Source organism: Aythya fuligula, chromosome 7 (assembly GCF_009819795.1).
Source record: "Aythya fuligula isolate bAytFul2 chromosome 7, bAytFul2.pri, whole genome shotgun sequence".
NCBI classification, from domain to species: Eukaryota; Metazoa; Chordata; class Aves; order Anseriformes; family Anatidae; genus Aythya; species Aythya fuligula.
Window position 1 is genome coordinate 29,788,614 of NC_045565.1, and position 22,046 is coordinate 29,810,659.

Here is a 22,046-nt window from a genome sequence, read left to right on the forward strand (position 1 = left end):
CCTCAGAGCTTAAAAAAGGGTAAAATAAAGAAAGGTGCTGTTCCTTACCATTATTCGTACTCTTTTATGAAATACAATTTTAATTTTGAATCTTTTAAGTGACATTGTTATGCAAAGTGAGTGGTACCTGAAAAAAAACAAACTCTTGTTTCTTATATCCCTTATATGTCTTCTCATATCCAAAATGTCCATTCATTTAAAATTCATGTCACTTGATAAAAAAAAAAAAAAACGAAGACAAACCTTAATTAGTTTTTGATATCTGGACTTTGGAGTAAAAGTGCTGGTATTCCTTTAGAGGTGTTTGTATTTTTCCTTTCTGACTTTTTGCTTGTTTATTTTTTGTAATACTGCTAACAAGAAAGATGCTTTGATACACAGAACAGATTTTAAAAGTAATTCATTGCAGCATTTTACCTCTAATTACTTTTTAGAAACTTCAGTTTGATAATGTCTCACACCAAAAGGGTAGCATAACACATCCTTATTTTTGCTGTCAATATACATTTCAGGCTCAGTCATTACTATTTGAATATGCTTCTTTTTCTTTATTTTTTTTTCTGACTATAATCAAAGTTCTAATATAGGACAATTTTCAACAGCAGCGATAAATTTATGTTATTTGTAATGTAATTTTAAAATAAGGAGGGGAGGAAACAAAACTGTTGAAAAAAATCTTTTTAAATAATATACCAAATTTTCTATGTGGTCAACCTGCTTTTCCATAATCTGGCACAATGAAGGGGTTGAAAACTAGGTCGTTGTCTTCACAGAAGAGTTGACTGACAGCACAGACATAAGCAGCATCTGAAGAGAATTGTTCTAGGTGGGTGATAGATCTGGAATGACACTTAGTTGCTCTTAGTTTTTGAGTAGCTCTCACAGTCAATGAACACAATTATAAGATGGCTTTATGCTAGAGATACAAATAGGCCTGAGTAGCTGTTGAAACATGTAATGCAAGCTGTCACCAAGAAGACAAAATGGGATTTTTAAGCAGTGTATGTGTATATATGCACATGCATGTACATGCATTCATGAACTTAGAGTATGATATCCTTTATTAAAAATTATAATAATAATAAAAAAAGCCTGAAATAAAACATCTTCTAGAGATGGCCATAAAGCACTAGATGGCAGACTTGCTATACATAGAAAATGATTAAACTCAAGAACATTCCAAGGAGAGTATTTTAGAAGATAAATAGCAAGTAGCACTTTTATTAAAACTGTTAACAGAGATTTTCCATGTATTTAAAAATTATGTTGAAACTTGAAGGGCAGAAACAATAAATTTTAGCTACTGAAAATGTGTATGTTTTAGTTGAATTGATATTACCAGCAGTTAGATTCTTCACTACTGATTTGTAGAATTCACGTTTCCTTTTAGGACAACATTAATTTAAACTGGCTACATATTGCTATTGTAAAACTGTCATGCTTGACTTAAAATAACTAGTTCCACTGATTATACCTAGCACTGATTGACTTTGATACAGAATGAGCCAATTTTTATTATTTATAAATACAGTACCAATAATGTCTATCATTGTCCTTAAGAAGTTCTATTTAAAAATAAATCTTAGTATTTCAAGATTCTTATGGAACATTTTCCTTCAACTCAGATGTTTCTGGGTAATTTGAGAAAAGATTACTCTCAACAAACCTACTGACTGAGAGCATATAAAGAGCAACACAACAGATAAAGAGTCTTTGCCCTGAGCTAGAATAACCACAAAAATTGTTTCCTTCTAGGGAATTAAGCCAATAACCAAACCAAGATACTTAAGCTCCTAATAAAGTATCATGATCTCACCCCAGGCTCTGCATACTCATTTGCCAAATTCTAGGTTGGCTTGTTTTTTTGTTTTTTTTTTTTTTTTTTGGCAGGCTAAAGAAACAGTTTTGTCACCAGTCATCTACAGACTTTACTGTGAATAGGTGAATCTTTTTTTTTAATATATATGTTAAATATATAAATATATATATATGTGTTGGGGATTTTATTTGTTTATCTGTGTCAGAAATCACACTATTATTAAAATAAGGATTATTTTCTTTCTCTGATAGCTTTAATGCAACAGTGCATTTACTAGCTGGCATCTCCTTGCATGTACTATTTATGTGACTTTTGAGAAAGTGGATCATTTTACTGTAGTGATTACTTGTTTTGAAACGCTATTTGTTTAGACTACCTTTAGTCAAATTAAGATGGTCATTACCCTGGATAAGCTATCTTTCTGAGTCCTAAGCAGAAAAGAAAAATAGATAAACAGAAAGGTATGCAAATAAAATTCCAATTTAGACTTTATCACCTAATTGTTTGTTCCGTTGGGTACTATAATATTTTAATCTTTTTATCTTGTAAATATAATAAGTACTATTGCAATTAATTAATATGTAATAGTGTGAAACATTATTATTAATAACAATCTAAATTTTGAAAAGCTTGGTAGGACATCTGTGAGGGAGACTGGCTTGGAGAACTCATTCAGAAGAAATACTTTTCATCGTAAGAGACTCTAGCCCATGAATTAAACAGATTTTTGAATCAAAAGGAAACTGATGCAAAGATCTGCATATACACAATGTTTTACATAGTCTCTGTATTGACCTGGGATTCATAGGGATGCGTATTTTTGAATCCTTACAGTGTGCTGTGTTTGTATTTGTTTTTCCTAAGATGTCCACAAGGATGGGGATTGCCACTGCTCAAACACCTGGGAGGCCCCAAAGGTCTCCAAGCCTGGGAAGCAAATGGAATAGGAAAGGGTCCATCAGTGTTCCTTTAGTTTACCTTCTATCAGTGAAGGGAAAACCTTTTACCTTTGTGATGGGTTTACAGTTGAATTGCCTCCAGTGCTGACTTCCCAGGGAAAAGAGAATTCTTGATCAGAGGGACTTTGAGGTAAGATCTGTAGTAAAATCTTGAAGCAATCGAAATAGGAAGAAAAACAAAAACAAAACCTGACTTCAACAGGAAAAGGGTTTATGGTTTGTAGAAGAATTTCTTTTAGTTCCTTTTGGAGTTCTTTGAAAGATGTGGTAACTTGTCTACGCCAGCTGAGTGTTTTTCACCACTGGCAAATATGAACTGTTCAGGATAGCTAAGTGTCTTTCATTATAACAGGCTGAGCACCTAATGAAACTGTCTTCTTATCACTAGATATATTATTCAGATATCTTGAGTCTTGAACCACCTAATCTTAGCACACATTTGTTTGTAAAAATCAAGAGAATATTCAGTAATGTTTTCTGCTTTAGAATTAGTAGTGTGAAGTCGTTAAAGGGTATATGGGTAAAAGGCTCTGATCATGTAAATAGAGGGTCACTTCTGCTTCAAGACAACAGTAAAACCTTGGATTTTATAAATGTTAAGAAAATTTATATTATGTTAAAATATGGACATTGTCAAGTTTGACTTTCTCAGTTTGACTGACTAACTCAGCTCAATTTCAGCATATTATAAAGTAATCTTTGAGACCTTGTTATTAGTTTATTGTTACTTTTTCTTAGCTTGAATTGTAAATATTGTTTCAAAATATGTACCAGAAATATAACCCATTGACAGCAAAATGTAATTTACTAGACACTTGATATAAATGGTAATACTGACATAAAATGGGAGAGCAAACTGTATGAGGTCAAAATGCAGCAATACACATTAGCAAAATAGATACAATAGCAAACAAGACATTAAGGGAAAGTTGAAAAATGTCTCTGTCAAGGCATATGAAGATACACTGGTAGAAAAGTAGTATGTTCATATATTTGATTTGTCCTTTTGTATTTAATTTTATGAGTAAATGAATATGCTCTACTGCATTACCCCCTTGTAATGAGTATTGTGGCCATTAGAATAATTTTGGAGAAACAACAAGCTGTGAAAAATGTGAACAGAAAAATTTTAAAAGGCCAAAAATAACACTTTTTAATTTTTGTCAATGAAGTGATGATTTCAGAATTCTAGTCTTGAGTAGAAATGGATACCACTTACATAAAGTTTTATGAAAATAAGGCTAGACAGATTTTGAAGTGTTAGAACTTTAGGAATTAGGCCTTAGGAACAGCTAATGAAAGATAAGGTGAAGAGAAGTCATTATTAAAATGAACAGTAGAATAAATAATGGAAAGAAAAAATTCACGTGAGGAAGATGTTGTAAAACTACATCATGCAAATATGTTACTTTGATCGTTTGATCCTGATCATTGTAATGGATTGCTCAGCATGATAGGATCATGTAAGTGATATGCATGATCAGTGGTTTTCAAATAGCAAGAGCAGTCTGTCATAGTATTCATTATAGTTTGATGTTCATTTTTGCATGGTAATCCAGTTCCTAAAAAGTTAGTGTCTGATATCATTGAAAAAAATGGAAATCATTCTGTATTAAGCTACTCGTCTGACAAAACAATAAATGAGAAAGGTTTTATTCCATTGGTTCATTTAGATTAGCAATACTTTCTTTCCCTGGCCAAAAGGGTCATAAATTAATGAAAACACAGCCGTAGCCAGTTCCTGTTTTACAGTTTTACAGAAAAAAAAAATAGCGCTAAGAAAATACAGTATTACTTTTAATGTCTGACAGTTGTTTGAGGTGGAAATTGAGTATTGCAAGTTATTTCAGAAAGGTGTTGGTGAGCCGTGCCTCAGTGGCCAAGGTTCCCTCTCTGAGACAAATAAATCTCCTCTGAAGGCTGCTTTGGGGTTGAGAAAAAACAGCATTTCAGGGTCCATTTTTTCTCCTTCTATCATTTTCATTTGGTTAGCTTAAGCAAATATTTTATTATTTTACGTACTTAATTGCCAGCCCTACAAGCAAAACTTGCATGGAGCGAGGAAAAGAATCTGGGTTTATTTCTTCTTGTTAGCCTGTAGTCTCTAACAAGAGTTGAGGTATTTCTTCCTATGTGTTTTAAAGGGTGTGCAGATTGGATGATTGAGCTATGTAAATTCATTTATAAATGATTGAAATTTTAATATTCCATCAATGTTTTTTGCTGAATTGGCATTCAATTCCTTGCATGAGCCAAAAGCAGTAAGAATTTTATTATTTAAATCAGCAGATTTTACTTTAAGTATACATGATCTTATTTTAAATGAAAAGGTGTTATCTTGCATCTTCTTTTCAAAGTTCTAATGCAAAAATATTTGGCTGTCCATTGTGCAGATGTAGTGCTTTAGCATAGCATTTTTTACAATACAAACACTTCTTGCAATTCATGACATTAAAATACAGGAGGCTGGACACTGAGGTATACTACGTGCATTTCTGTTCAGTATAAACTAGTTTTGCTAACAGTGGTCTGGATTCATTTACTGTAAGGGATTTTAGTCTTCGGAACTAAAACGTTAAAATTGTTTGAGAAACAGCAAAGAATATCAGCAAAGTTGAAACATCTCAACTTCAATTTACATTGTGTGTTTTGTACAAATCATGTAGAGTTGAGCAATGTGGAGTACGTTCTGACATTTGAGACTGTAGATTTAAGGCTTCTTAAGCAAAGTTCAGCTAGATAATGAGAAAAACGGAGAAAAAAAAAATTGAAAATGTTGAGATATTAAAGGTGTACCTACTTATCTGTGTATATTTATAGCCGTTTTGAAAAGTACATGTTCTGTCTCCTTGTAATGCCTGATCAACCAGAGGTTACTTTTTAATTGCTGAGGTCTGTGTTGAATTATTGAAGAGCCAGGATAAAATCTATGCTAATAATCCAACTAGAATATTGTATGAAAATATATACTGAAATTGTATGAAAACTTGGGCATGTACATTTACAAAAGCATGCACAATTCTTTAAATATTTTTTGCATATTTGACATGCCTAAAGTAGTTTTATGGGCATTGATTCATTTTAAAATAAAAGTACCTTTCTTTATTTCTAAAAGGAAAAGAAGTACCTTGTTTATAGGGATTATATAATACACTGAACATATTAAGAGCAAGATTTAAAATAACTGACGAGAAACATCCTTCTTTGGCAATAAAAAAATGAACTTAAAAAATAATTTAATTATGTATTTCCATGGATGTTCCATATCAGTTGCCAGAAGAGCAAATCAGAGATCTTTTCAATATGTGTAAGCTATGTATCTAAAGAAAACATAGAATTAAGTTAGAGAGTATTTATGCAAATATTTTGCAAAGTATTTTTTCACATTAATTATAACATTAATACAAATGCTTTAAAGCATCCAAAGCATCTAGATCACAAAGAAAATTTAAGATAGAAATAAGTTGGAATGTCTTCCATATTTTAATGAGATATATTTTCTTGGTTTTCTTTTTGTACTTTGCTCTCTCCCATTTTTATAACACTCCAAGAATATTGCAAGAATTAAGATATAAAAAAGATTACCCATTGTGACAAACACAAAATATCATTTATGGGGCAGAGCAGTCCTTACTATCAAGTAATATTTATATTTTTGACTAGACATAATACATGTGGCATGAGCTTTAAAATATGCCATAATTAGAGAAATCCTGGACTTTTCTCTAAATCTGTTTTGGTAAAGAACTGTCAGTTGATGCACTTACTTTTCTTTGTTGTTACTTATTTTTCTAATACCTTGTTCATAGTTCTCTAGTTCATTGCTTTTCCAAACTCTGTTGACCATGGTGCTGTGTAGAACTTGTAAAGGGTCTACAGCTCTTTCTAGAACATGCATCAATTGTTGTAATTTTTTCAGTTAAGACTTTGGTGAAGGATCTGTGGAAAAATTGAGATCTGGCTGTGGTCTATGGTTTAAAAAAATTTGAATCATCTTTAAAGTCTATGCTTAAAGAAACAAGGTAATTATAACTGTTCCTCAGCTTTTAGATCTCAGTAAAAAGTCTTCCCTTGCTTACCATAACATTTACATACCTACATAATTACTTCTAAAACAATTACATTTTAAAACCTATGTCCAGACTTAATTAGCCTTCTAGGTCTTTCTAGAGTCAGTAGAGAATCAAGGATTACTGATCCTCCCTGTTGAGAATATCTGTTTTAGAAAAACATCCATTGTCTTCAGAAAGTTTTAGTTAAGGTAGAGTGAGCCTAGACTATTAGCAACATTTAATTGAATAAAATTTTAACACGGGTCAGATTTTTCTGTATCTGGTCCTCTGTTAGGATCAAAATTGACAGCTTACTATTCCTTTCCAAAAACTATTGTAGGAGAAATGATTCGTGTTTAAAATAATATTTAGTTACCCAATTTGTTGGTTATGACAATAGTTCCTATGTCTTTTTGTAAGTGTTTTAGCCTAGTTCATCTTTTTAAAGTGCATTAAAAGAAACACAGATTTGTTGTTGCTGTATGTTTTTTAAAACTTTGAACTTCTGTGAAATTCATTCTCACACGATCTCTGTACATGGAAAGAGGCGTATAAATAGGAATTGCTAGAGGTTTATAAAACTCATGCCACTCTCATTATGTATAGAAAAAATGCAAATTTTGCTATTTCATAGTGAAGACTTCACAGTAAATGACTTTTTGTTTTGTCACAATGGACAAGCAATGTTGGACACCAACATATTTTAATATAACAATGAAAATGAGGCAGTGGATGACTGTTCAATACAGATGATGGAATGAATCAGACAGCTGCTCTGAAAGTTCAAAACAATTATCCTGACTGAAAATAGGTCTGGTGGTAACCCCCCTAACTTTGATGTAATACAAGTGGAACTTATTTTGGTCACAAATGAACTTGATTTATAGCATTTGATAATGGAACTTGGTTTCCAAAGCAACATTTTTGCTGACAAAGATGAATATAAATAGAACTGTTCTCAACAAACTCTCAGTGAAAATAGAGAGCAGTCACTTTGGAAGAGCAGGAGAGAGGCAAACAGTTTGAACAATTAAAAGGTTATACTCTAACTTCTAGAATCACCATGAATAGAGAGATCCCAAAATTGAAAATGTGGGTAGACTGACTGTGATGTTGCAGTCATGGCAGGTGGGGGAGTGTTCAAACTCTAACTTTAAAGGTGGTTTCTAGAAGTAAAAAATAGAACAGCAGTATTTTATGGGGTTTCTATTCATAGTATTAGTGTAATTTGGTCATGCAAAATTATCATGAAGATGTACCAACTCAAGCATGTAATTGCCTGGTTGCCTTCCATTGTAAAGGAAATATTGAAATAATGTTACAGGTGGGAATGTATGGTTGAAATATGATTTCTTAACTGTGATCTTAAAAGTTTTTATTAATATGTACGTAGGTATGAGTAGGCCAGACATTTATTTAGTGAATGAAGAGGTTTCACATATTTTTGTTACCCATCCTTTGCTAGTAAACATTTCGATTTTGTTTCATGGCTACCACTCTTACAGGTGTATCATCTCTCACTGCAAATTTAGTGACTATCTATCCACCATAATTTCAAGTTGTCTATAGGGATTCCCTCTGAACTAAGGTCACTCCGGCAGCGTTTGGTGTCCCATACCATGCTTTTCAGTACACTTTAATTGCGATTATAAGTTATCAAGAAAAAGTATGGAAAATCACTTCAGTCATTGATTAGGAGAAGATCAAATGACCCTCAGCATTTATAGAACATGACTTTTTGTCACAATGGAGAAGCAATGTTGAACTTCAACATTTTAATGTAACAGTGAAAATGAGGCAGTGGATGACAGATAAGGACAATTGAATGAATCAGACAGTTGCATTGAAAGGAACTAGGCTTTGTTATTTGTGGGTCTGGTAGCATACTCTATGGCTGTATGTTATGTACTGCAGGACTTTTGACTTAGAACTTATGCAAAACTTTAATTTTTGGTGTCAAAATACTGAAAATAGAAAGTTACAAGACCCATGAATGTGCTGAGTTGTATATATTTTGCTCCTTTGCTGGGAGCTCAGGTTCATTTTTTCCTCCCTGCTGGCAGAAGTGAACTGGGATGCTTTACTGGAAGGACCTCGGGAAAGGGTCCTCAACTCAAAAGAAAAGCAAATTTCTAGAATTTATTCCACCCTGATTCTTAAAGTTACTTAATAAAATTCCCTTACTGAAATATGATACATAGGCACTGGATGCCAGTAAAGCAGAAGAAATGGCATGATTGTTTTTGATTTGCTTTTTTAGTAAGGCAGTATTATACATTTTTTAATATCATAGCTATATACTCTTTCCCTCCACAATACACAGAGTGGAACTGTTTGTGAGGTAGAAATCAGTGATCATGTAGATGAATGTGTATGTTCCTTTCCTATTCTGTTGCAAAACTTGAGAGAATCACAGTGAATGATGGAAGGAGCTGCAAAATAAGAATGATCATATGTAGTATTATATAATTTGGAATATTATGAAAAATTAAACTCTAAGTGTTTTGGATTGGCAACTCGCAATTGATAATTGTTTTTGTCCTTGGTCTCTTTTGTTTCATTTCCTGCCCAATAAAATGGGACTAATAGTGCCTGCTCATCTCACAGTAATGTTATAACAAATTCATTAACTTTTCTGAAGAACTTTGAAAATGATAGTGATGAATACTATAGACAGCCACATTAGAAATTAATTCGGTCTTTAGAAGAGGGTTTGTGTAGTGTGTAGTAAATGAGGCATGGGTCTAGCACTGAGTACTGAGCATAGAACTAAGTGCTGAATAGCTGCCCATTAGGTGAGCGCTCACCCAAAAATAATTTACAGGCAAACTTGATTGTAGTGGTTCATTTTACAGTCTTGATATTCCTCTTTAACATACCTTTTTGTACATAACTTTATCACTAAGTTACATTACACATATCCATTTTCTTAAAGAATATCATAATTATATATTCTTAAAGTGTTTTAGTGGCACTCAGAAATAGTGAAGTAAAACTTCACTAAAATCTCTAAATGTTTCTGTCCAGCCTTTGTTCTTTTGGAAACAATCTGGCATTTTAGAAAACACAATTTTCTTTTAATATAAAAGCTTGAGTATCAGAATAGGTCTATTCCCTGTTGAAAGTGAGCATAAAACTCCCATATTAAGCCATATTAGCCATGTTGAAAGTTACGGCTGTCAGAAAGAGAACATTGTCTTGAAAATTAACAGCAATATTAGGATTAAACTGTTGCTTTGAAATTTTATTTTCTCATTTAATCAAATGACTTTCTTTGCCTAATTATTGTTGTGTTCTCACATGTGCTCATTAGTGACATTTTGAATTGATTTTAGTAACTTCTTTTGACCATAAAATTGGTAAATTGTTTTGAAAAATTCAAAATAGAGGTAAGAAAAGGCTCAATAACCATAAGACCTTGTTATATTTGACCGTTGATGTCAGGATTGTATTGTGGTCTTAGCTCACAACATTCTTTTTCTATTTCATCTATTTAATCTTCATCTATTCACGGATTTTTTAATACAAAATGAAGGAGTGGGCTTGGGAACAGAAATTAGACTATAGGACTCCCCTCTGCCTGCTGAATGCCTGTGTCATTTGACTTACTCTTACCTCTTTCCATGTGCGTGCACACTGAATCCTTTTTCCCTGGAGGTTTGAGTCCTGCTGCTGCTCCTCCCTTGCCTACACTAAGATGACAGTGGCACACAACCTGCTAGGAAAAATGGGAAGAGCTGGTTTTAATACTACCAACAAGAAGGGAGCATGCAACATGTTGAGATCTTTGAAGAGGAGGCTGTGCTGCAGCAACGTGGTGGCTGAACTCTGCAGTAGCTGAGCTTCATAGCTGAGTACGGGGCTGGCTGCTTGAGAACCTTTGACTCAAGCTTGTAGATTCAAACTACAGCATGTGGTGGTGGGATGTGGGCTCGATGCATTTGTGTAGGAGATTTCTAGGTCCTCAAGAACATTTTCATCAGGAATATTTCCTGAATATTTAGACATTGAAATTCAGGGGAGTTATTGGTTATACCCTAGTATGTGGCTGTTTAAATTCTTTCTGCCTGGTGCTTGAGTCGCCTGTAACTTGTATCAGATTTGACGTGAAGGTCTGGACTGCAGACCAAACATGCAAGGCATTTTACAGTCATTTTACAGCTCGAAGTGGTAGGATTACTTTTGTTATGTGGTAATGTCTCAGTGACTTTCTCTCAACCATTGGTGTGGGGAAACTCTGAACATACATTAAAAAAAAAAAAAAAGCAACAACAATTATTTATTTTTTATTTCAAAAATATTAAGTGGGAAAATGTAATGATGAAGGATGATTGCAAAAAAAAAAAAAAAAAAAAAAGAAAAATAAAGGTTGGATATTAACATTGTACTGAAACAATCTAAAACTAAAATGAAACAGTCTACTGTATAGTATTTCCAAAAGACTGGAGCTCTGTAGAAAAACAGGTCACTGTTAGAAAGCTGATGTGGTTCAGGTAAATTCTTTTTGTTCCCTTTTTAAAAATAAAAGAATGCAACAGTTATTCTGTAATGTCATTAACATTTTTCCATAGTTCTGAGGAGAATCTATGCAGTGGTCAACATAGTTAACTACTTGCTCTCTTTAGAAAATCATTATAGCTAATTAACACTTTGTGAATTAAAAACGTGCTGAGAATTAAATCTAGATTGAAGAAATGTGTCTTGAACAAAGGTGGGATTCATTGTCTAGATTTTTAAAAAATTATTTGTTTAAATCATCAAGTGTAAATCCATATGGAAAAAAATGTGAAAATGAAGATATCCTAAGAAAAACTAATAAATTTAACTTCATTTTTTCTTATGGAAAAATGAAACCACAATCAAAACAAAACAGTGTATCAGTTGTACTTCTGGAGAGTCAAGGATTTTCTTCTATAATTAACTGAAATCATTCTATTAACTTAAATGTTTAAGTTCTGAAACTTAATGGTCATTGATGATATTTTGAATTCTATCTCTTACATAAATGTTGGTTGCATTTGTTTATTTTATTTTCAGTGCTCATCAGATTTTGAAATGACTCGGAACTTTGTATAGATCAGACAGCTGAAAATTATAATATTGCTTTTATCAGGTGTTGCTAATATAGCAGGTGATTGTGTTTACTATTTGTATTCTGCTTTTGTTTTCATCCTGTGCTACAATGTAAATGCAGTGAAATTTCTTAATTTCTGTATAGCTGTGAAAGATTTATTTCCTGATTGAATCAATCTGTTACATGTGAGTGTGTCTTTATAAACAGAAACACTTATGAAAAGTCTCATGTTTATTTAAAGGGTAAAAATACTTATGGTCGGCTTGATCAAAGTTTACAGGACAAAGAAAAATATATGGAGTACAATCTAAGGCTTCTCTAAATTCCTGACATTAAATACGTGGAACTATATGTCAACAATATGTACTGAATGTACTTTACATAGCTATTTAAGTGTGCTATAAACAGCTATTATCCATTTAGCTATTTGTACATTTAACTATTCAGAACAAGTCATACTTATACAATTACATTTCACTTTAAATTTTGTATATATATACAAGATAAGCTGTCTAGACTGAATGGCACTATGAATTGGGAAACATGGTGTGATGTACTGAGTAACTGCTTAGTTTGTTTATGTGCTTTTACACTGCATTAACATAGATTATTTATTGGGGTTTATGTTCAGGATGGAGCTTGACAGCACAAAGGAAAGTTGTTTGTTCTGCCTGTTGTCTGAAGAAGGTGAAACCTGGAGGAGAGGGAGGAATTAGAATAAGATGCAGATGCAATAGGTAGAGGAGTGACTTCTTTACAGTCCCTTTTAATTTCTACTCTCACTTTGAATTTCCTCTTAAATTAGTTCTTCCAATTTTTACTCTAATAAAATCTAGCTTTAGAGCCATACAGGTATGTGGGATGTTCGATTGAAAGAATAGATCCAGGCAAATCTTGCTCAAAGTTTTCACTAACCAGAAGAATCCTTACTATGAAAATAAACCTTTCTCCAAGCTGTGAGGAAAAAGAAACTTCTTCAGCATACTTTTGCAGTCCTCAGAAAGATGTAAAGAAGTCTTTTCATAGTATCATCTCTTTAATTTGCACTGTTGAGTCATGTAACTGCAATAGGCAGTGCTCTTTGTCATGTTCAAGTCTTGTACATTCCAGGTATCTTCCCTGAATTTGAATCATCTGTGAAGAGATACATAGTTCTACTTTGCAAGCATCCACTTTGTGTTCAAGATAGGTTTGATGATTTGTTGCCCTCTACTGCAGGTCTCTGTGAAATAAAAACTTCATAATTTGTGTTCATTAGTACTCAGAAATGTGCTCTTTCTGAATAGTGGAAATCTCTTCCCACTTTATAAGGCTGGCTTGCCATAAGTGAAAGGTGCTGTGGCACCTTTGAAGGTCTGTGTATCTACACTCAGAAGTCTTTTTGAGAATCACAAGTGTTGTCTGTGTAGTATAATGGAGATAACAGCTACTGCATGGGATATATAACCGTCTCTGCTACTTACTAGTAATGGAGTGATTGCTAATTGATAGCTCCATAAAATTTTTTGGGACATGTTGACTGTAAAAGATGCTATGCATAACCAACTCTGTTTTTCATGATTTATTATTTCAATTGTTTTGTGACTAAAAGTAAGTGGTGGTGGTGGTGGGGTGATTACAGATGGTAAAGTTACGGCGATCTCTCTAGTTTAACATCTTTTATCATTGGAAGATATGTTCATAACTCCTTGGCTTTTAGCATGTAAAACAGAGGGGTGTGTTTAGTTGTTGCTTTTAGTTAGCTAATTTGTTTAAAAACAGGAAAAAAAAAATGTTTAAAAACAGGAAAAAAACTTTTTTTTTTTTTTTTTTTTTAAAGATTAAATGACTTAAGTTTTTAAACTCAAGTGCTTCTTTTTTATGGTTGGGTGACAGGAGTCATGTTTCTAATCTTGTTTTTGTCTTATGATGTCTTAAACATATATCACTGCTGGTTTTTGGCTGACATTCTGCATCTCTGAGAGGGCACAATCTAGGCTTAGAGAAAAACCATGGCATTTAAAAATTTGCTCTGTATTGTGAGAAATCAACCATACCATACCATACCATGTCCTGAAGGCCTACTTGCATGTAGTCTTTGTAGTAACCAGAATATCTGTTGAAGTGCATGCTGTGGTGCTAGTCCACAATATATTTACAACAATTTGCAAAGATCTGTACTAAAGCAGTTATTTGTATTTCATGGATCCCAGGCTAACCAAATCACATTTTAACATATTTACAAATTATTGCAGGCCTTTGGCCTTACAAGTCGTAATTATGAAAGGATTTATTAATCCCTTTAATAGGGATCGGTCTCTACTTCCTATCTTTTGTTGTCCTGTTACTGTGTAATAGGTATAATAATAATCTTACTACATAGATATGTCACATTGTTACTAAAAAAGTCACTGAAGCTTTCTTAATTTTATTTACATAGTCATAGAAGTGTAGAGTACTATCAATAAATTATTATTTAAAAAATATATATTCATCTTTCACCTTCATAAGCTTTGAAATACCTAATCAAAACTCATTGTCTAAGGCATCTGTTTGATGATAAAATTTATTTTTATTTGATTAATTGAAATGTGGTGACTGTAATTCCTTTCATTTACTTCTCTTATTTTCTTTCCATACTCTGAAAAAAATAGTTAAAGTTTTCTTCAATTTTTAGGGCAATAAATTGGGCTGCATTCACATTTCATTGATCAGTAAGCTTTTTTCTCCTTCTGTGTCAGACTTCCCATGGGATACAAGAGTGTATGTTTTCAGATGATGTGTTGCAACAGAAAAGGTGATTGTCAGCAGTAAGCACACTATTGAGTCCAACAAAAGGCTGACACTGCTTTTTTCCACTTTTGAATTAATCTGTCACTCTTTGTATTTACTGATTTGGTTTTATGATCACTTTTTTATTATTATTTGTAATGCTCTGCTAGAGTGGTGTTGGTGGCTAGTACAATCTTATCAAGACAGGGATTAAAATAGGGCATCGGAATTATTCACTAGGGTCTAGTATCAAAGATAATTTTGGTCTAATCATATTTTCACAAATAGAAAATACTAATCTGAATCATGTAAATTTACACTTATAAGGCACCTCCTTATTTCCCATAACAGAGGAAAAACTGGAATCTTTTGATCTTTGTAAGGCCATATTGGTCAAAGAATTCTGTTAGATCTGAAGATATCTGGCCCTGTAACAGAGCATTCAAGATCCACCCTATCCACCTCTGCTTCCTGTTGTACAAGGATTATTAAACTGCAACACAATTTATATAATAAATATAATATATTTATATAATAACTCTCTGAGAGCTCTGGTGATTCTTGACTGTCCGATTGCCCTGAACAATGTATTCTGTGATTCTCCATGACCCCTCTATGAATTTCAGCAACAGTAATCCGTGTTGATGGATTCTTTTTCTTGTATTACAGAGGTGCTGGAAACCTGCTTCAGCCTGAAATTTCCAGAAATTTCCTTTACAGTTGTTTCTAGAGTTGTTTCTATGACCCAGCTAAGACTTAATTTAATTCGTCCATCTTCAGGAATACCATGGGATGGCTCAAAATCTCTGTCTTCCAACTGTTTGCAATCATTTTATTCTCATTTCAGGAAGGGTTAAGCATGGCTTGGGTCCTTTCTCCCTTCTGTACTTAAGCCAACCTGAGGTGGTCATTGAGGAGTACCATTGATGTTGAGTGATAGAAATGGAACAGATAGAAATAGCATGGCAGTTTCTTGCCTCTGTTTCTTTAATAGTTTGAAGGAAAAATTTGTAGTACAAATGTCATATGAATATACCTGACTTCTAGATTACCCTGTGCTTTTTAAAATAAAAGTGAACAGTGAATTTCTAAGTGCTTCCATAACATTTTATTAATGTATGCACACTTGAATCTATTTTATTTCTGCATTCTGTTTTGTCCACAGACAGCCTTTTGATTGATTACCAGTTTACCTTCAGCTTATTACAAGAGGATGATCGCCATCACACTGCCATAAACTTTATAGCAAATCCAGAGCAGGTAAGAAAATATGATTAATTTTAGACAAGCTTTGAAGAGTCATGACTGAGATTTCCATTATATTTTATCATAATGAAAAGTCTGTAAAGTGTCTATAAGTATTAGAAATATTTCAAATCTTTTTGGAAACTGAAAATATTCCTGTGCATTTGGTGAGAAAAATTTCTAAATGCTAGATCAATGAGCACAGATCAATTGTAAATGTTTATCAGCTGGTTTATTTTATTATTAGTCCCATGAATGACGAGTTCTAGTATCTTCTTGAGATGAATTATAGAAGCATACCCTTTAGTTAAGGAATGTTTATTAGTAGATGAAAAAGATTGTTTATGAATTGTAATTGAAATGTATTTTTATACCATTTTTTTTATTTAGTTTTGCAAAGACAATTATTTCACTATGTGGTTTGCAATCTGAAAAGATAACTGGTGAAGTTGTATTCTTACTTGTGACCTATTCTTATCAAAGCAAAAGAGACAATTGCCTTTGTCTTGGAAGGCTGTATATTAGAGTGTCTGTTTTAGCTGAAAAATGGTAGATGATTGTATATTTGGTTCTGTGCACCGGATCAAATACATTCAATATATTCAAATACATTCTGATACATTTTGTTAACTTCAATTATCTTGTTTTTTGTATCCAGTCAAATAAAAATTTGGATATATCAATTAATGCATCAAACAACTTCAACCTCAATATTACATGGTCTATTGGCTCTACAGGTAAGGGTGAATTTAGGTATGATGTCTTTTTCCCATATGATTTCATGATCCCTTAAGCTGTTTTAACCCAATTGTCTCTTTGTTGCTGATTTTGATAATAAAACTTTACAAAATGTATTCTTTTGCCATTATCATTATGCCATTATTAATTATATTATTTAAAGCTCAGATGATAATTTGCAATTTGAACAAAGCTTCATTAATATGTTAACTTTCTCTCCTATTCAATTAAAATGACTTTGGTAGAAAAAGCTTGTAGTCTATTTAATTTTTTTAAATGACAGTGTTATGAAATGCTGTGATTTTAATTAAGATAAATTGCTTTCTTAACTACTGTAGAGACTGAGATTTTAATTTCTTTGTTTCAGTGTTCAAGCTAAAAATTTAATTATTAACCTTAACATTGATATCAAACAATAAAGTTCGTCTGTGTGTGCTGATAAAAGGAGCTGCTTATCTATTTTTCTCCAACTTTCAGCCCCATTACTCCTTTTTGTTTTAATAGCAAGGAAGAAAAGCTTTATTTAGATAGTTTCTCTGAATTGGTTCTATTGACTTTCTGAAAATACATCCAAGGAGAAGCATGATGCTTCAATGAAATTGTAATAAAGTAAAAAATAAAAACCTGAAGGTTCAGAGTCTGATGAAGGTTCATCAACTCATAAATTTCTTCTTAGATGTATTTCTGTATTTTATTTCTGTATTGTATTTTAACATACCACAGTTTTCAAATTCTATTTATTCTTTTAATTTAGTCAACAGGAACCTATGAGTTTTTATTGAAATGGAATATAAATTACTGGAATAAACTATATTAGCTGTTTAGCTGACCATAATAACTTTAGAATAAAGTTCATGTAACTTCTATCAATTTTATGTTTCGTTCATGATTTTTTGAAACCAGAGTAAGAGTTTTCATAAATTCTCTGTACGTATATGAAGAGATACCTGTTCTGACGTCCTGTATCAGGACATCATATGTTATTGTTATTGTTTTTTTTTTTAGCTGGAACAATATCTGGAGAAGAGATTCCTGTTGTTTCTAAGGCTAATATTAAGGAATACAGAGACAGCTTTTCTTGTGAAAAATTTAACTTTCGGAGCAACCCAAACATCACTTTCTATGTCTATGTCAGTAATTTTTCATGGCCAATCAAAATACAGGTTAGTACAGTTGTTTTGTGCTTATGGAGATGTAGACATCTTAGCTTTGCGTTGAAGTTAAATTTCACTTGTAAAGCAATTGTACAAATAGTATTATTTGCATAATATTACATAGTATTTTCTTTGTAGAGGAGTTACATTATGATGTTTGTACTTTTGGAGGTTGAGAGGCTTTCTTCTTCCTTTCTCAAATGAGATAGACTTTAGGCTGTCAGTTTTAAGTCTGAAGTTAACATTATTGAACATACATGTAAATTTGTGATATCTTATGCCTTTAAATGTGTACATAAAAAAATATAAATATGTTTGTACACAGAAACTTGTATGTCATCATGTGATGTGATGACGTACAAGTATCTACGTATATACATACCTAGATATTTGTTTGTAATCTTTCACTAATCATTACCTTTATTAGCCTCGTACTACCTTAAAAGGTTTAATGTCTGCATTGCAGTGCATTATTACATACTTTGGGGTTAATGTTAGGTGTATGTGATTGGAATTTATATTCTTCTTTGACTTCATTGGAATCAATTTTTTTAATATTTTCTGGAATGTGTGGCAGACTAAAAAAAAAAAAAAAAAGATACAGTGATGTATTATTTTTTGCTAGAAGTTCCAGAAATATTTTTAATTACCATTTAATTACCATTACTATAGCTGTATTTGTAAATACTGTGTCCCCTGTATCAATCAAGTGCTTTTAATGTTGGATGACCAAGTTTTGGCTATAGCTAGGCTTTTCATAATCAGACATGAAAGATATCTGTGAATATGTTACACGGTGTCCAAAGATAAATTTGCAGAACTTATTCACACTTATATATGTACTAGTTAACATTTATGCATAAAACCCCTGAGGTTAGGGGTATCTTTCCCATCCACCAACCCCACTTTCTAAGGACAAAACAAGTTTGAATGCCAAATTCCTAAACAGACTCATGAAACAATTTAAACTGCAAATGCTTTACACACTCCTTTCATCTATAAGATTGGAAGATACCTTTATCATCATTACAAGACTACCATTATTAAGGTGATGTATTCTTAAGATGTGCAAATCTTTGTCAGATGTTGGCAGATTGCAGCTCCTTCCTGTGCTGTTGCTATTTGCAGCGTAACACGCTAATAGCAGTGTGTTTTAATGATTGATAAAGAGAATCCCTAATCAATGATTCCATTCCTTCTTCTTTTCTTTATGTCAGACTTTTGATTTGCTTCCTTATGTGCCACAGTTGCCTCAGATTTTTTTATATTTATTTTTGAGGAATGTAAAAATTCTTTGGTCTCAGGTGATGGTGCTTGAGTATTATATTCCTTTTCTGCCCTGTTAATTTCTCATTAAAAACTTCTTCCACTTAGAAATGAATTCACTTGAATTTTATGCTGAGGAAAAAGAATGCTAAGTTTCAGCTACAGAAACAAAGTTTCAGGACTGTGATATTATCCTCTCTATTTGGCTTCCTAAATTGACAGGATTGTTATTTATCCTTCAACATTTTCATACTGTGATTTGTTGTTCTACAAGGAAATAAGTGAATTTCATGTTATCCCCATTAATTTATTATTTTTGGTACACTGTCAACAGATAAGGTTTTCAAATGATAAATGGAGTAGGGAACTTTTCAGAGAACACAAATTTAGTTTTCTATGTAAAGTTTATGATTCTCTATATAGTAGATTTTTTAAAAATCTATTGGCCTTCCTAGGATTTAAGATTAAGAGAAGGAAGTAATGGGTTGTTCCTATCCAGAGGCTGTAATTTCTAAGACTAGTACTACATCACCTCACAGTTCTCATACCTATGACCTTTTACATCTACATCTGTAAGCGCATTTCATGTTCACAAAGGTGGTTGCAGTCAGTCTATTGTCATATCAGAGAACATCCATTTAGAGGATGATAATCCTTACATAAATGACGTTACTGTGACAGGGCTCTTTGGGAGGTTCAAGATACTGATGATGAAATAGAGTTTGGTTAGGAATGAGGAACTCTTCTAGATGGTCTCTGAAGAACTTCTAGACCGTTTGAAAATTCATGTTCTTGAATTAGCCACCTTTATGTTTCTGTGGTGATTAGACAGCTAGCCCTGTGTTCCAGTGCAGGGCTTTGGATATCACGGGATGCTGGCCCATTCACAAATGGTCTAAACTCTGAACTGTTTGTGTTGCAGTTCTTTCAATGACTGCAGACATGCTGCATTGGTCATAACATGCTGGTTAAAAGCATAGTGATAATTTATATCAATTCACCACTAAAGGTTTCCTTTAATCCTGTTAGAGTTAAAGAAATCATTGCAGCTTTCAAGAGAGGTATTTTGTTCATATGAATAAGTAAGATAACACAGTAGTTTAGCAGAGGGCTAAAAATTCTCTTCAGCACATCTAACATGATTCATATACAATCTGAGTACCAGTCCCCTGTATCTACTTTATTCCTTAGGATTTGTAAAAAATAGATTATATAAAGAATGAGTTCTTAAGGAAGCAGAAATCATGACCTTAACTTCCCTTGTAATTGATATTTCAAGTTGTGTTCATATGAATTTCACCACTCTTCTTTTATGCCTGCTATGTTGGCACTGGAGTTAAGATTATTTATGTCTTTCACTGGGAAGGTTTGGCTTTGGGTGCTAAAATTACTGCTCTTACCATTGCATTTTCTATAGCAGAAGGAACTGTTTTCCTGTCCAAGTCACCTATACTATCTCCATCTTTGCATTCAGTTCTCTTCATTATTTTTACATGTACAAGAAAGAAAACTGTGTCCCAGCATTCAGTTATTTATTTGGATCAGTGTCTTACAGTTGCTTCTTCAGATACTTTTATTATGTGTTACCTATTCAGCAATTTTTGATTCTTTTTCTAAACTTTAATAAATCCCTGGTGATCCTAACATAAAATATCTTCTTTTGAAATGTGATTTTCTGACTCTGAAAAAAAGCATATGTGAAGGTTGTATCCATGCAGCAACTTCCTGAATTGTGTTGGTGTGAGATAACTCTCAATCAGCAACTACCCAGTGACCCATTTTGGTTTTGTCACTGGTGATCCTAGTGACCTCAGAATCTTCAGCACTAGGTAGTAGTGAATTACTTACCAGTCATAGAAACTACATAGAAACTATGTATGAAGTTCTGTTCTCTTTAAAAAAATATATATTTACTTTGTAAAATTCTGCTCTATGTCCCCATTACTCAGTGTCCCTCTCTTCCATCCATAATGGCTGGGTGCATTCTCAGTAACATTGCTTCTCTGCAACACTCGGGAAAATGCATTTAAATTTCCTGATGCTAAAAGCATTTTATTTAGCTATAAGATCTTTTTGTCCTTGACATCAAAGGAGAAGCAGAAATATGGCAAAGGTGCATAAATGATCATTAGAAAACTGGTGATATAGGACATCTTTGGCTAAGAGCTGTTTCCACAAATAGCACTCTTACCAGGTGCAACATGAACAGTGACCATTTTTTTCTCAGAATTCAGTAGTCGTTCTATACTGGCACACAAATTTTGGATATTTTCCTGTTGAACTATTGGAAGAGTATGCCACATATCTCCATTTCCTGTATTGCAGAAGTGGATTGGAAAATATGGATGACACGTAAGAATAGCTGTTATAGGCTTTCGTGGACTATAACAGTATAAGTAGCTTATGCATCTTTCAGAAGATGTCTGTAAAAAATATCTTTGTTATAAGACAGTTCAAGTGTCCAAATAACGGGACATAATTTTTCATCCAGATTGAACCTCCCTGTGTTTGACAGTCTGAGTTCTGTGAGTAACACATCTTTTACAGTCCCGACCCTTATGGTGTGCCAATGTTTTGTTTCTCTGTTAAATAGGACCCCATCAGAAAATGCAGTCATCTTAAATTGGCTAGATTTGCGAACAGAGTATATGCGGGAAAAAACAAAACAAAACAAAAAACAACCAACCAACAACAACAAAAAAACACACATCATTTTCTTCTGCTTATTTATATATATGTATATAACAATACATATATATATATATATGTATTATTTTGAGAGTAGATGTAATTCAAACTCCAATGGTAATGGAATTTAAAGGCTGTAGCATTTATTTAAAAGAGGTAACTTAGTCATAGCCACCACCCCTAATAATGGTCACGGGTCCCTGAAATAGTCAGTAATCATAAAGCTTGGGCAAAGCTTGGGCTTCTGACAGCTGTGCTAATATTAATAATAACAGTGCGTTCTTCAGTCTCAGGAAACTA

At 32.9% G+C, this 22,046-nt stretch overlaps 1 protein-coding gene across 4 annotated transcripts in view; it reads left to right on the plus strand.

Annotated features, from left to right (window-relative positions):
* Positions 1-22,046, plus strand: part of ATRNL1 (attractin like 1) — a 491,394-nt gene that overhangs the window by 188,320 nt on the left and 281,028 nt on the right. For all 4 annotated transcript variants that reach the window (XM_032190853.1, XM_032190854.1, XM_032190850.1 and 1 more), the window contains exons 22-24: positions 15,821-15,915; positions 16,559-16,637; positions 17,644-17,801. In XM_032190853.1, coding sequence (XP_032046744.1) covers positions 15,821-15,915; positions 16,559-16,637; positions 17,644-17,801 — 332 coding nt within the window. The remainder of the gene's footprint in view (positions 1-15,820; positions 15,916-16,558; positions 16,638-17,643; positions 17,802-22,046) is intronic.